At 48.5% G+C, this 13,622-nt stretch overlaps 6 protein-coding genes across 6 annotated transcripts; 4 read left to right on the top strand and 2 right to left on the bottom strand.

Moving 5' to 3' along the window:
- Positions 1–19: 19 nt before the first annotated feature.
- FPOAC1_001017 (uncharacterized protein) lies at positions 20–669 on the top strand (the record flags this gene model as incomplete). The annotated part of the gene is made up of 2 exons (XM_044845624.1): positions 20–265; positions 307–669. The coding sequence occupies 2 exons, from the start codon at positions 20–22 to the stop codon at positions 667–669; spliced, it is 609 nt and encodes a 202-aa protein (XP_044711540.1).
- A 507-nt stretch (positions 670–1,176) lies between these two features.
- Positions 1,177–2,415, top strand: FPOAC1_001016 (uncharacterized protein; the record flags this gene model as incomplete). Its single annotated transcript, XM_044845623.1, has 1 exon — positions 1,177–2,415. One exon carries the CDS (start codon positions 1,177–1,179, stop codon positions 2,413–2,415), a length of 1,239 nt encoding a protein of 412 aa, XP_044711539.1.
- A 1,889-nt stretch (positions 2,416–4,304) lies between these two features.
- FPOAC1_001015 (uncharacterized protein) lies at positions 4,305–5,893 on the top strand (the record flags this gene model as incomplete). The annotated part of the gene is made up of 3 exons (XM_044845622.1): positions 4,305–4,337; positions 4,388–4,888; positions 4,937–5,893. The coding sequence occupies 3 exons, from the start codon at positions 4,305–4,307 to the stop codon at positions 5,891–5,893; spliced, it is 1,491 nt and encodes a 496-aa protein (XP_044711538.1).
- A 284-nt stretch (positions 5,894–6,177) lies between these two features.
- Positions 6,178–6,936, bottom strand: YTH1 (RNA-binding component of cleavage and polyadenylation factor; the record flags this gene model as incomplete). Its single annotated transcript, XM_044845621.1, has 1 exon — positions 6,178–6,936. One exon carries the CDS (start codon positions 6,934–6,936, stop codon positions 6,178–6,180), a length of 759 nt encoding a protein of 252 aa, XP_044711537.1.
- Positions 6,937–7,498: 562 nt separating this feature from the next.
- FPOAC1_001013 (uncharacterized protein) lies at positions 7,499–8,599 on the bottom strand (the record flags this gene model as incomplete). Its single annotated transcript, XM_044845620.1, has 5 exons — positions 7,499–7,973; positions 8,020–8,224; positions 8,277–8,294; positions 8,340–8,409; positions 8,471–8,599. The coding sequence occupies 5 exons, from the start codon at positions 8,597–8,599 to the stop codon at positions 7,499–7,501; spliced, it is 897 nt and encodes a 298-aa protein (XP_044711536.1).
- A 3,059-nt stretch (positions 8,600–11,658) lies between these two features.
- Positions 11,659–12,958, top strand: FPOAC1_001012 (uncharacterized protein; the record flags this gene model as incomplete). The annotated part of the gene is made up of 4 exons (XM_044845619.1): positions 11,659–11,838; positions 11,888–12,119; positions 12,187–12,758; positions 12,863–12,958. The coding sequence occupies 4 exons, from the start codon at positions 11,659–11,661 to the stop codon at positions 12,956–12,958; spliced, it is 1,080 nt and encodes a 359-aa protein (XP_044711535.1).
- Between the last annotated feature and the right edge of the window lie 664 nt (positions 12,959–13,622).

Here is a 13,622-nt window from a genome sequence, read left to right as displayed (position 1 = left end):
CCTTGATGTCCAAATAAAAATGGACGTCTCATTCAAGCCAATCAAGGCTGGGTCGTTGGCGGTTAACTCGCTGCACCATCCTGCGCCTGCCAACCCACCGCCGGCTATGAGAGCCATTGAGGCATACAAGTACTTGATTGACTTCACTCCGTACAAGGACGTCATCAACCTTGTGGAAGAGCTACCTGGTATCAATGGCGTCGTGAAGGGCAGCGGATTTGACCACTTGGTCAATGTATTCTCCAAGATGAACAGCGTTACCAATGTGGGCATCCATTTGTCCCTGGTGTTGCTGGGTGTGGCAAGTCGTATCTGCTTGAGTTTCTCATCCTATGTGTCCTTTATGGCACTTGTCAAACAATCGATACCGTCAACAAGCAGGGGCCATCCACCTCAAAGGTGTTATATCTTCTCGTCAACAACATCGGTCTCGAAGCGTTTTACGATCGACTGACGGATACATTGAACCGACTGGGAATTGATGCAGCCTCCCACTTTCCCATTATCCGATTTTACTCAATGGATGGCGAGGTGGCTTCAGGTGTGAAGCGAGACAACCAGAGCACCCTTGCCGGTCGCCTGGACAAAGAAGCTGCTAAAGCGGAATTTGGCGATCTCACAGATCAGTTCTTGTTGGGGTATCAGAAAAATTGGCCGCTAAAGGTATAAGAGACGAAATTAGTGTGCCACTTTATGCTCTTTAGACTATAGCTCTTAGACTATTTATTTTTGTAACCAAAGACTCAGGAAGAGGTCATTTTTTCTGCTACACGCTAGGCTACCTGGCTACCCCTCACACGCATCTCGATTGATACAGGCAGCCAGGAATGCCTGAGATACTATTCGCAATATCGCCACCATGAGCAGGGGTCTTTATGCAGCAGCGCTTTTAAGTACTTCGAAGACAACTCTAATAACTTGTACCCGGGAATAACGGTCGATACAGTGGAGCACCTATTATCATGGGGACGCTAAAAGACAGTGTTCCTGAGACGCAGGTACATACTCCCCCACTCAAAGAACGCACCACTTTTCGGTTCAGGTACAAGACGCGTAAAAAATGAGAAGCGTGGACCAACACAACGTCATAATTCGGCAGTCGTCATTTTACCTTGCCGTTGACGAACCTTCGAGATTCTCTGCCATACAGAGTACAGTCACCTTATTTCTACAGAAATGTCAGGCTGGACTTGGTCGCCCAAGCAGGCAATGCTACAAATGAATCAATCTAACTGGAATTACCAACCGCGGCCTGATATTCCGCCTCAGGGTCTATCCAGTATGCCTACTCCCAATCTACCCGGTCCTCCTCTCCCCTTTTCAGCTCCAGCTCCAGCTCCAACTCCAGCTACTCCTAGCTATGCTACTAGCTATGGGAACTCTATTCAGCCGCCACCCGTGTATAATAACCCGGCACCTCCTGTTCCTGGCAGTGGCCGTCCTCCCGTCTATTACAACCCAGCACCACCCTTCGTACCACACTCACCCAGACACCTAACATCAGGCGGACCTCCCCCTCCTCCAACAACCTCTGCTGCTATGCCATCCCCTGCGCATGCTCCCGTTCAGGCCCCTGCGCCACCTACAAAAACTACCAATTCTAGAAAGCGCAAATCTGATGTTTCTCCTGACAATACTAAAGAGGACCTCTTCCCATCCGATGTGTCGGAAATCGACAGTGAGGATGAGCGTCTCGAAAGTCTAGGATCAGACACTTGCAATTCCATTCGCCGCAAGATTCGCACCTGGATTGAGTCAGGTGCCCAAAAAGTCGGCGAGTTCCAGAAGACCATTGGTGTCAGCAGCAGGTCTTACAACAGCTTCATGAACCGAACTGGCACTTGGGATGGTGAACAAACTGACACTTTCGTCAAAGCTCACCACTTCTTCAAGAGGCGTGAACTTCAAGGTCTGCCCCTCAAGGCCAACAAACCGAAGAAGCCGAAAACTGCTGCTGATTCGAAGGCCATTGACAAAATTCTCGATGTGAGCAATGTTGATCCTCTACCTGGTGAGGCCCAGGGCAGAGTTGCCGTTTACGACACTTGCAATGAGATTCGCAAGAAAATCCGCGCTCTTTTGGCCAAAGAGGGTATGACGCAAGCGGCTTTCATCCGAGCCCTTAACAAAAACCTCCCAGAAGGCGAGAGTGTATCCCCGGCCAACATGCGATACTTTATGGGCTGTAAAGATGTTCGTGGTGGTAACACCAATATTACCTTTTACGCGGCCTATATTTTCTTCGAGAAAAGGCGCATCCAAGAAGGAAAACCAAAGTCAAAGTTCCGTGAAGAGATGGAGAAGGCTTGGGGGCCCAAGGGTTTTGATATCGAGAATGGAGGCAACCGGCAGTACTTCTGCTTTGCTGGCGAGAGGCCGGTAATCGACAAGTACGGAAAAATCGATTTTATTTGAAAGGGGGCGTTCAGATAATCAGTAGTGTATTGCGAGAAGGAGTAACCATGGTGATTGAGTGCAGGGTTTTCTATATTTCTTGGTTCCTCGTCAATTTGAGTAACTGGCATATTGTTTGAGATAATTACTACGACAGGAAGGTTGAAGCAAAAGAGGATGGATGTATTGTATGTACAGTAGTGTTCAGGTCTGGTCAAGTTCGAATAAGAGGAAGATTTCCTCTCCTTGAGTAAATTCTCCGACTAGTAACGTCAAAGTCAGCTACCATTGCACAGAACGGTAAGGGGCATATCAAACTAAAAGATACCCGTGGCCTGCAGGTGTCGCCATTTACTTATATTCCGTCTCTTAAACCTCCCGCTTATTGTAAGCTACCAGGTCTCCATCCTGATTGAGAATGCTGGTTGCGCAAGAGTCTGAGCTCCTCTTCTCTGTGTGTTCCTTCCCTATCCCGGACCTCCTTGTGGGCCCAAAGCCTCATCTGAAGATCAATACGTCGAAGCGTACATGCCATGGGGCCGTGGACCGTACCGAACTGGTACACATGTTACAACATTGTCCTGGGCCATCTGTGCGTCGATCATTTTAGGGCGTAGCAGCCGGAGAGTTGACCTGGACCACTCCCATTCCTACTCAACCGCCAAGTGCCAACAAATCACACTTTGGCTTTAATAGTATCTTTCAGATTTACCGTCAGATGCCCTTAAAAATAGATAGATCCATAAGCCATCACTCAATCGACGAAGGCATGTACAGCCTACCTCAGCAGGTAGACAGCCCAATATATGTAAGACGTTGTGAAGTGGACCCGCTGATAGCCGTTTGATGCTCCACATACTCCGCTCCAGCCGTTTCCTGGTCTGGGGAACTAATGGGCCGTTATGAGCCACAAAGAGAGGAAAGCATCAAGAACAAGACATCACCAGCAGTTGTCTAAGCGATTCGAGTTTGGGAACAGTGTGGGCCTATGGAGAAATCTACAACGATCTCATTTTATGGTTTGGTATCTCGTCATGCTCCATATTTCTAGGCTAGTAAGACCATTCCAATTTGCACACGAGTCGACAGGAAATACACTTCCGAGTTGTGGAGTTAACTACTGCACCTCACGGACATAACGCTCGTGCTTGATAACTGATAATAATCACAGAAATATGAGAATCTTGGATTATACTCGAACAAAGTCAATCATTAACACAGCACTGCCGAGTCGTGTTCAAACTATGCAGCGTCGTTGTTGGTACTGGCCAACTCTTCAGAGAGGTTTGTGTAAACTGATGATTCGCTGCTGTATATCCACCAATATGTGAAGCCCTCATATTGGGCCACGTTTCTTAAGAGGGTAACATTCTGGCCTGATTGTATTGCGAGTAATCAACAACTCATGCTGAACAACAAGACAAGATTATGGAATCACTTGCTATCTAACGTGCGAATTTGTTGGGTTGTCTCATACTATCCACTTGCGACAGCGATCTGGTTGCCCGTCCTTGGTTTCGAGTGAAATTAAATTCTGTATTATGCATTGAAACAGTGGTTCAATATGCAACATCGGGCATAATGCTCCAATCGACAGACAAAGAGAGACCTCTTGATCGAAATCGAATAGGAAACTTGGCAGACTCAACAGAATGAATCATCAACAATTATTCACTTATGAGAACCCAACCTGTACAGATGATATCCTCGTCTAGATACCCGACCTCGGGTAGACCATCGGACTACTAAATCCCGGGTTCCGGCGCGGAGATCGGATGGTCCGTGCACGAAAGATTCACATCGACGAGGTTGGGTATCAGAAGCTTTTAAAGTTCCCCACCGCATGAAGGTCACCGTCATATGAGCAGAGCCTCCAGTTGCAATCTTTTCTCTCTCATCAAACCACCACCATGTCGATAGATCCTCAGCAGCTGTTGGATACTGTAGGTACTATAGCTCTTTACTCCAAGTCATGTCGCTGACTATCGAATAGCTCTCGACCCAGGCCCGCCGGTACTCCGACATTGCGGCCGAGTTCATTGATAAGAATGTCGACCGCGCTGCCGTAGTCGTCAGAGAAACTCTCTCCACGTCGGAATGGGTCCCAGAGTCAGTGAGGCCTAGTCCTCCTGTCAAAGAAGTGGTGGCTATAGTGTCTTTGTCTCGCTTCGAGAGACTCCAGACCTGGATCGCCGAGCATAAAATTCTGACCGGTGTTGTCGTCCTCACCTGCGGTACCGTCGTTTACAAGGGATACTATGAGGGCCGTTCTATGAGAAAGACAAGACGGGCGAGAAGGGCGAGAAACGGCGGTCGCACTGATGTCGTCGTTATCGCTGGTTCTCCCACTCTGCCTTTAACAAGATCCTTGTCTTTGGACATGGAGAGACGAGGGTTCATCGTTTTTATCGTCTGCAACGCTGCTGAAGACGAATCCATGGTCCAGGCTATGAAGCGAGCCGATATCCGTCCTCTAACCATTGATACCACTGACGTGAGTTTGTCTTGGATGGTCATAGCGTGATTGTACTGACATTCCTAGCCTCCTCATGCCGGCTCTGCCATTGAGCATTTTGCCCATTACCTCCAGTCACCCCAAGCTCCCGGACCTGGAATGAAGCCCAACCAGCTCACTCTAAAGTCCGTTATCCTGATTCCAAGCCTCCATTACCAGACGTCTCCCATTGCGACAATCCCACCTTCAAACTTTGCCGACCTCTTCAATACCCACCTCCTCCAACCTATTCTCACAATCCAAGCTTTCCTCCCACTACTCACGTCCCGCTTGAACCCCATTGGAGAAAAATGGATCCCCCCCAAGGTCCTGGTCTTTACCCCTTCCATCATCTCGTCAATCAACCCGCCCTTCCATGCACCTGAGGCGACCGTGTGTTCGGCCTTGTCCGCTTTTACCGAAGTCCTCACCGCCGAACTTAGACCCCTCGACATCCCAGTGACCCACATGCAACTTGGCACATTCGACTTCTCTAGCTTCGTCCCTACCCGGGGCGGACCTAACCAAGGCCTGGTCATGCCTGCAGGAAACCCTGAATCGCCTCTCGTCTGGCCAGAGGGTGCTCGACATGTCTATGCCAGAAACTTTGTCGCCCAGACCAGCTCTGCCATCTCTGGAGGCCGCATCCGCGGACTCAAGGGAAGCTCGCTGCGGCGTCTTCACAACTCTGTCTTTGACGTTATCGACGGTGATATCACTGCTGATACTGTCCGAGTCGGTCTCGGTGCCAGTGTTTATGGCTTTGTCGGCCGATGGGCTCCTCGTGGCCTCGTTTCCTGGATGATGGGCATCCGTCGGGTTGATGAGCTTTCTACATGGAAGACCAGCGCCTTCGAAGGTTCGGAAAGCAGCGACGATGAGGACGATGACAGTGAGAAAGGTGAAGAAGGAACATCAAGCGAGTTCATCGCTGTTTCAGACGACAACGTCTGGCATGCCGACACTGGGGCTGTCTGGTCTCACAAGGCACCCGAAGCATCATAAATGATGGCATGGAAAATTATGCTGACCATGCAATGTACATTGGGTCCGCATGATACGCATTATGATGGGATACGTAAAAAGATTCGATATTGTTACATATAGACGCCGTCACGACTTCAACTCTTGATGATTTTATGTTATGGCTGTTGGAAAAATACAGATCCAATTGTTTTGATTTTGAACAACTGCTTCCGTTCTTTGATGATTTGCGCCTGGGATAACTACCCAAGAGTTTTGTGGGTATCGTCGTCTGAATTAAATGAAAACGCAAACAGAGACCTATCTTAGTGACCCCTTGCACGATATCTACCCCTTCCTCGCCATTTCCCTCTGCCACCGTGACCACCGTGACCTCCTCGATGTCTTCCTCCATCATCCCGGTCTCTGTCTCTTTGTTGGTCACGCTGTCGGTCCATATCATCCTGAGGAAATTCCATTCTCGTCTCCTCGTCCTTCTTTTCTTCCGACTTGAGAGTTGGCTTCTCCAGATCCTTTGACCACTTGGGATGAGCGCCCTCCTTGCAATCCGGCCCATCAGGGCAGAAACCAGCTAGATAAAAGACACAGAGCTTCTTACGCACGTGCTTCTTCGAGCAGTTGGGGCCGAGAGGACAGAAGCCCATATCGTAGTGGGGACAAGGCGGCAGTCGACTTTGAGGATCAATGTGAAGATAGAGACACTCGTCGCCATTAGAGCAGTATCCATTTCGCATGAAAAAATTACACTCAGGCATCTTTCGTAGGTTGTACTCGTGAAGAAACTCGCAGTGCTCTCCCTTTTTACATAGGCCACGCAACCAATGCTTGCACACTAGCGAGTTGAGACCACCAGTCGGTTGTGATGTCTTGGAGTCGGAGACGTGTCGTTCAGGGCATCGCGTGCCGTTCGGGCAATGACCTGACTGGAAAGCTTTGCATACTGGCCGGTCGGGGGAGAGGCCGACCTGATAGGTTTGTCGGAGGAAGGGTGAGAAGCGGAAGTTGTAGGTCGTCGCAGAGTGATTGAGGATGGCAGAGGCTGGAGATTCGACGGCGGAGGGCATGATGGGCAAGAGGCGCAGGCAGATCGCCTGTTGTTAAAGATAAAAAGAATCAGTTGCTTTGATATTATTGACGTGCTTTCAGTGTTCTGTCGCAGGATTGTTGTAAATGCTGCTTGGCGCGCGGTGTAGTTGTTGTGTTGATGTCAAGATCAAGGTCAAAGCTAGCTGAGCTAACAAATTCCAGCTGCAGGTGGTATCTTAGCGGCGCAACTAAGGTTTGTCAGCGACTGGGATGGCTTCTAAACCGACCAACGTCACTCCATATGAGCCCTGTTTCGGGATTGTTTATGAACTGTCTTTAATTTTGAGTGTAATTATTAATGTCATAACGTTCGTCAATTCATCCGAGTTTGAATCAATTATGGATATAAAAAAGTGTCCTGCCCAATCTACCACTCCAGCTTCTTCCTTCCGACAAGCCAGGTCCTACCCTACGATAGGTCGACTTGCTCTGTCCCAAAATATCTCCTTCACTTGTTCATCAATGAATCCCAATACCACTCCCTTGAGAGATGTGACTTAGCCTCGCCCAAACAAACATCCTCGGTCGACTAATTGGTTATCAAGACTTCGATTTGCAAGCATCCTCCCCATCAACCTTCTTACCAAAAACAAAGCGACAGTTCATGTACCGATGAGCTTTGCTTTTCTTGAGGCTCTGGCAAGCCTGGGAGACCATTTCTTTTCTATTGTCTGCCGATATTCCCAATGCAATCAACGGTTTGATGGCCATGGCCCCAATGAGGTCGGAAATGTTCGCTTCCATCGTCGTCCCGATGTCCTTTAGTCCCTCGTCTTTTGGCCAACGAGAAATGGGCACTTTCTTGTTCACCTCATTAACTTGAGTGAAACCAGCAGAGACGAGGGCTTTCTTAACATTACTCTTGCCAAAGTTGGTACAGCCGTACTTTCGCATTCCCCGAGCGCAGGTATCGAAAAACACTTGCAAAGGGTCATCTTTCTTCATGGTGCCATCATCGCAACAAACTGTGTAGTCGAAGTCTTGGAATTCGATCCATCCACCGCTTGCTATATGCCTTTCTTTGTTAGCGGGCGAGTATCCCTTGGTAGTATTTTACTTACTCATAGGCGTTAGCGACCATGGCGTCGAGATCAAGAAGAAACCCGGCCATTCCCCTAAAATGGACCAGATCGAAGTCGTGTCCGTTCGCCCAGTACGGGTCCTCGCAATCTTCAACAAAAATGCACGCATTCGGTGGCATCGACTTGGGCTGGGTCGGTGACAAGTCAGTCCCAATTACGCTCGCATCTGGATACAAGTCGGCGACTAGGGAGTTGTTAGCAAGCACCCTCTGAATCGTGCGCATTCAGACCATTACCATCTATTGCCCAAGCTCCTACCGGTGGTCAGTACAGCAGCAATCAGTTATTGAAGCACTCACCATTGCCTGTGCCGATATCGATTATCTTGTTCGGTTCGTCACCAATGTTAGACAGGAAAAGTTCTCCGTCCTGCAAATACGAGAGCTTATTAGTGCATTCGAGCGTTGTTACGTTGCAAGACTTGACGTACAAGAAGGTGCTGCATCAAAATATGCTCAAGCAACTCTCGGCATTGTTCGCCTTTGTCATTCGGTAAAGGATATCTCCCACTCAAATAGGCGTGGTACCGTCGCCCGTTAGAGTGTTCATAGTCCAACATGCTCGGAGCCAGTGAAGTGCAGCAACTCGATCCATCGTCTTGTTGTACACACTCAGACCGACCGTCTTCAAAAACAAAATCATAATCGTCCGTGTCTTGTTCCGTCGGTGTGTATATCGTCTCTATCCCTGGCTCAGAGATCAGAGAGAAAGAGTGGCTATCAGTGTCTGTCATCTTGCTTGTTGACCAGTGGGTTAGAAGTCGAAATCGAAACTGCTCGAGGTACTCAAAAGATGGGCCCAGTGCACTTTATCATTCTTGATCATGGTTGCGCCACAATGATCGTCCCTGTGAAACCGACTAAAGTACACAAGGGATGGACATTTCTTACTCGAGGACATCACGCAAGAGGGTCATGGGAATACTGCACGTTTGCTACCACAATGCCAAGGCCCCTCCTTCTGACAAAGGCTTTCGCCTCTAATATTGGCAAGATTGGCATATATGCGGTATGTCTTTCAGCTGCCTACATACTTGTGCGAGTTGTTGGTGATAGGATATGCGGATGGCGCATAAAGGCACTCTGCGATTCGACTGTTGGTTCAACCTCTGAGTTGGGGGTGCGGTGTATTGGATGTTTGTTTGCTTCCTATGGACATGATCCGCCTCGCCCGATCGAAGAAGGTCAAAAACCCCCCTCATCCCCTCATTAGGGTCGAAGCTGAGACAGACATGAATTACTTGTACACAACAGGCTTTCACACATTCCACCGACCAGGCTTGGAAGGTGTTAGCTGTCGCCCTGCCAATTCAGCTCCACCAGACAACCTTTGAACACGATTGTTTGACAGATGTCGAACCTAGGACAGACCAAATCAACAAGGGTTCGGCTAGGTAGTACATCTCTTTTCACTTCCTGCTGTTCGATGTCTGTCGCCTTGCCTATGTACGAAGGAGCCCTGCATGATTCTCAGCCGTCTGCCGCCAGCTTGCTGACCACTGAGTCTCACATGCAGCAGAACCAACATTCACTTCCACCTCCGCATCAATACACTTGTATCGGGTATTGCCTTTCGGGTAATCGCTCAACATACCAGCCAGAAGCCATGAAATACGTCAATGCAGCTGAGCGGGGATAGATAAACTCTTGCCGCTTCTTGGCTTTATTTCCGACATTGGACAACCAACCATATTTATGTGTTATGGTTCTGAACCTTTTACACAGGGATGTCGGGTCATGGTTTCATGGTTTCAAAATATTGCACAGTCGCATGGGATGACAATACTTTTACACATGATGTTAAGAATAGAAATGCTACTCAGCGGGCACAGGTTTATCTGAGGCAGAGTCGAGGCAAAGCGCTTTCAGAGTTTGGCAGGATTCATGCTTCAAAATCAGGACAAACATTCATACATAATTATGCACTGCAGCTCTGACATGTTGCAGATTTCAGCCTCTCACTTCATTTAAGTGCGAGGGAGGCTTCTAAAAACAACGCTAATTTCCACATCACTTAGGTGAGGGAACTGCTAGGCAAGGCCAAAGCTCAGAGCCCAGCCATTGGTTTACTGCCAGAAGTCAATTACTCATCATGGCGATTCTCTTTCTCTCTCTCTCTCTCTCTCTCTCAATTTCAAGTACATACGGTTGTGTACATCAAGGCACGTATGTACATGCAGGCGCGCTAGCTTTGAAACAGAATTACAATGGTTATGGTTTGTAGACACGGTCCTGGCTGGCTCATGGGCGCGAACTCCAAACATAGCTTCCGGTCCACTGAAGATTGAGCCCAATTAATCATCCCTGATGGGTTTTAATTATGGAACTAACTTCACCATTCGGCGTAGCGCGTTCCAAACCTTCGAGAAGTTTGATGGCAGGACGAATCCACGGAGCCGCACGGTTGTTCGACTGTTTATCGAGAAGTTGTGCTCTGACTCGGCGTTTCTGGGACTACCCTCGCGCAAAGATGGCGGTGCCGTACTGTATGTACCTGGATCGTCCTGATACTAAATCCGGACGTTGTGACACCAAGACCAATGCCGCTGAGACCGTCTCATCCCTTGAAGTTTGCTGTTGCTTCCCGATACTACGAGGATGGTGATTAGAAGTCAAGTTCTATTCAAACAATGCCTCGACTTGGGCCGAAAGTATATGCCGCCTCGGATTGCGCCGAGGTCCACGGCTCATTTTAAGAACGTGACTGCCGTTCTATGCTGTTTTTAGGTATTGAAGATGCATGTCATTTACTTGTCCTTCTGTCAAAGTGTTTCATCTTTGCCCATCGTAACAGGGATATTCGATGTTTCGGGAAGGCCGCTCCGTCAATGCTCCAGCATCACCGTCCGGCCTCAGTAGCCTGATGTCAGTTCGTCTTGCCCATAATCATGTCCTCTTCGGGTCAATAGTTCAGGGTCTGCTTACACGGACTGTATTTGAAGGGGAAATCTAGTGCTCTCCCCCCGGATCTCCGACTCCATTTCAGGGCTGAACCGCCAAGGATACCAACCGTCATTTCATGAGGCGCATATTTCACCTTCTTAACAAGGCCCGAATAGGCCTGGTCAAAGCATCAAAAAAGGCAGGCTAACTAGCAGGTAGCAACGCGATCCGACAGGACAGCTGCACTTCACGGTCTCCCAAGAAGCCTCTGCTTCTCAGCTCTAACAAACGCAAGCGCGTTTGTGTTTCTTCTCATGCCTCCCCGCAATTATGTCATGTATCAGTACTACCGACCGAATCCAGGACCCTCCGTAATTTGGATGCTAGTCCCTGCTCTCTTCGCATCAACTAGATGACCCTCCTTCATTAGCTAGTTGCGCTGGTGTGGTGTTGAGCGTTTATATAGCTTGGATCCTTCTCGTTCGCAGTCATGAACCTCATCAGCAAAGCAAGTCTTTGGTGCCTAACGTTGTTGACCGACACACCAGTTCTTAGTTGTACGTCGAAGATCTTGATCCCACGTTTATGCAGGTTCTTGCAGGACACACTTGAAGCAACAAATACTCGGTGAACATTTTTCTCTCTCTTATTCTTTAAAGCTGTGTCTCTGTTCATCTTCCTTCTTTCTTCTTCCTCTTGTCTTCTTTTCTCTTTTCTGTTTCTCAGATCGCCCATCATGAGCTCCTCAAGAAAGTCAAAGATGGCTTCGAACTTGTCTGATGTCATGTTCACAAACGCTGTGTACTTCCCCAACTATCGGATATACCAGGGAGATACACCAGGCATGCTCAACTACAGTTGCATTAACCACGTCTATTACGCCTACGCCAGTGTTTCAGCCGATGGTGGTGTCTTTGTAAGTTTTCACTACAAGTCTCGGCAGTGGATGATACTGACTCGTTTAGTTGAGCGATGAGTGGGCGGACGCCGGCGCGCCTGTTGACGGTGTTCAAGGAGGGTTGGGATCTCTGATGCATCTCAAGCAAAAACATCCTCATCTTCGAGTTGTTTTGTCAATTGGTGGGGGAAACTCGTCAGAAATCTTCCCCGTTGTAGCATCAAGCACTCTTCTGCGGGATAACTTTGCTCGATCAGCCAAAGGACTTGTCGAGGCCTCTGGCCTGGATGGGATTGACAGTGAGTCATTCGAGACTGCCTCAGTCTTTAACTACGACACAAGAAACTGACCAACTTCCCAAAACAGTTGCATGGGAGTACCCCTGTGATGCGCAACAAGGCTATGACTTTCTGGCTCTGCTGGCAGCCGTCCGAATTCACCTCCCCGAGGAGCATTATGTCCTCACCGCTGCACTTCCTGCAGCCAAGGCTGTCTTGCAGTTTCTAGATTTGATGGAGATTGCCGAATATCTGGATTTTATCAACTTGATGGCTTACGACTTTTTCGGCTCGTGGACCCCCAAAGCCGGACACCACGCACAACTTTACGCCATGGATAAGGAAGAGACCTCGGCTTCTTCAGGGGTTTCGTATCTCATGTCAAAGGGATTTCCACCCAAGAAGATTCTACTCGGCATCCCGACATTCGGACGAAGCTTTCTTCACTGCACTGGTGCAGGACACAAGTACAAGGGCATTGGTGGCGCCGAAGACGGCACTTTTGAGTACAGCCAGCTTCCACGTAAAGGCTGCAAGGAGGTTGTCGACAAACGCCATGTGGCAGCACAATGCATGGGAGCAGACGGTGGCTTCGTGACGTACGACAACCCAGACACCGTCAAGATCAAGGCGGGTTTTTGCAAGCAAAAGGGACTAGGGGTGAGTAGCCCAACTGTGGATGATGAAGGTTGTGGTGTCTTGGGCACAATACCAACATCATACCATTTGATATTGATGACATATGGCTAACTATGGTCTTGCAGGGTCTCTTTTACTGGAATGCTCCCGCCGATTCCAAGGACAAGTCAAGAAGTTTGGTTGCGGCTGGCTTCCGTGCCCTACACTCATCTTCGTCCTAAAAAGTCTTTACCGCTTCTTGTTCCATTACAGCCTGCTTTTTTTGTTGCATACTGGACATTAGCGACGTGGCGTTTGATTTGTCTGCAGAGCGGGCATATACTGGGGCGGGTGTTAGTGTTTGTTATAGATTTCCTTTGTCACGATATCACGGGAACGAAATACACGGTTGGGAAAAAAGGAAGGTCTTCTGGAAAGACCCAAAAATAGAGGCAGGGATACAGCCATCGTGGGAACACACATAGATTAGTAGATTCAATAGACGGGGCCGGCGTTAACTTGGGCAGTTGGATTAGTGAAGGCTTTGGGTGCCTAACTCTGACCTCAGCCCAACTCAATCAACTTTTTCCATAAGCTTGACTTGACCGTTGATGCACAGTGACCCTCTCTCTTCGGCGCACGACTCGTCGGTAAGCCAAAATAGTACGATTTCAGACAGAAGGAATTGTGACTGTTGAGTCAAGTGTAATATAATTTTTTTTCAAAAGGGTGTTGAACAAGTCAGGCTGCAGGAAACCAAAGCCATATCGGGCAATAAGCGAACAAGTCATGGGTGACAAGAGACGTCAGAGTGCATAAAGATGCAGACTCTTAAACCGCGGTGTATATAAAAATGGAATTATTATCCGAATGCTAGTACTAAGAACTATTATAAATTATTGTCTG

Source organism: Fusarium poae, chromosome 1, assembly GCF_019609905.1.
Source record: "Fusarium poae strain DAOMC 252244 chromosome 1, whole genome shotgun sequence".
NCBI lineage: Eukaryota > Fungi > Ascomycota > Sordariomycetes > Hypocreales > Nectriaceae > Fusarium > Fusarium poae.
The sequence above is the reverse complement of the archived record's forward strand: the minus strand, read 5'-3'. Positions and strand labels throughout refer to the sequence as shown.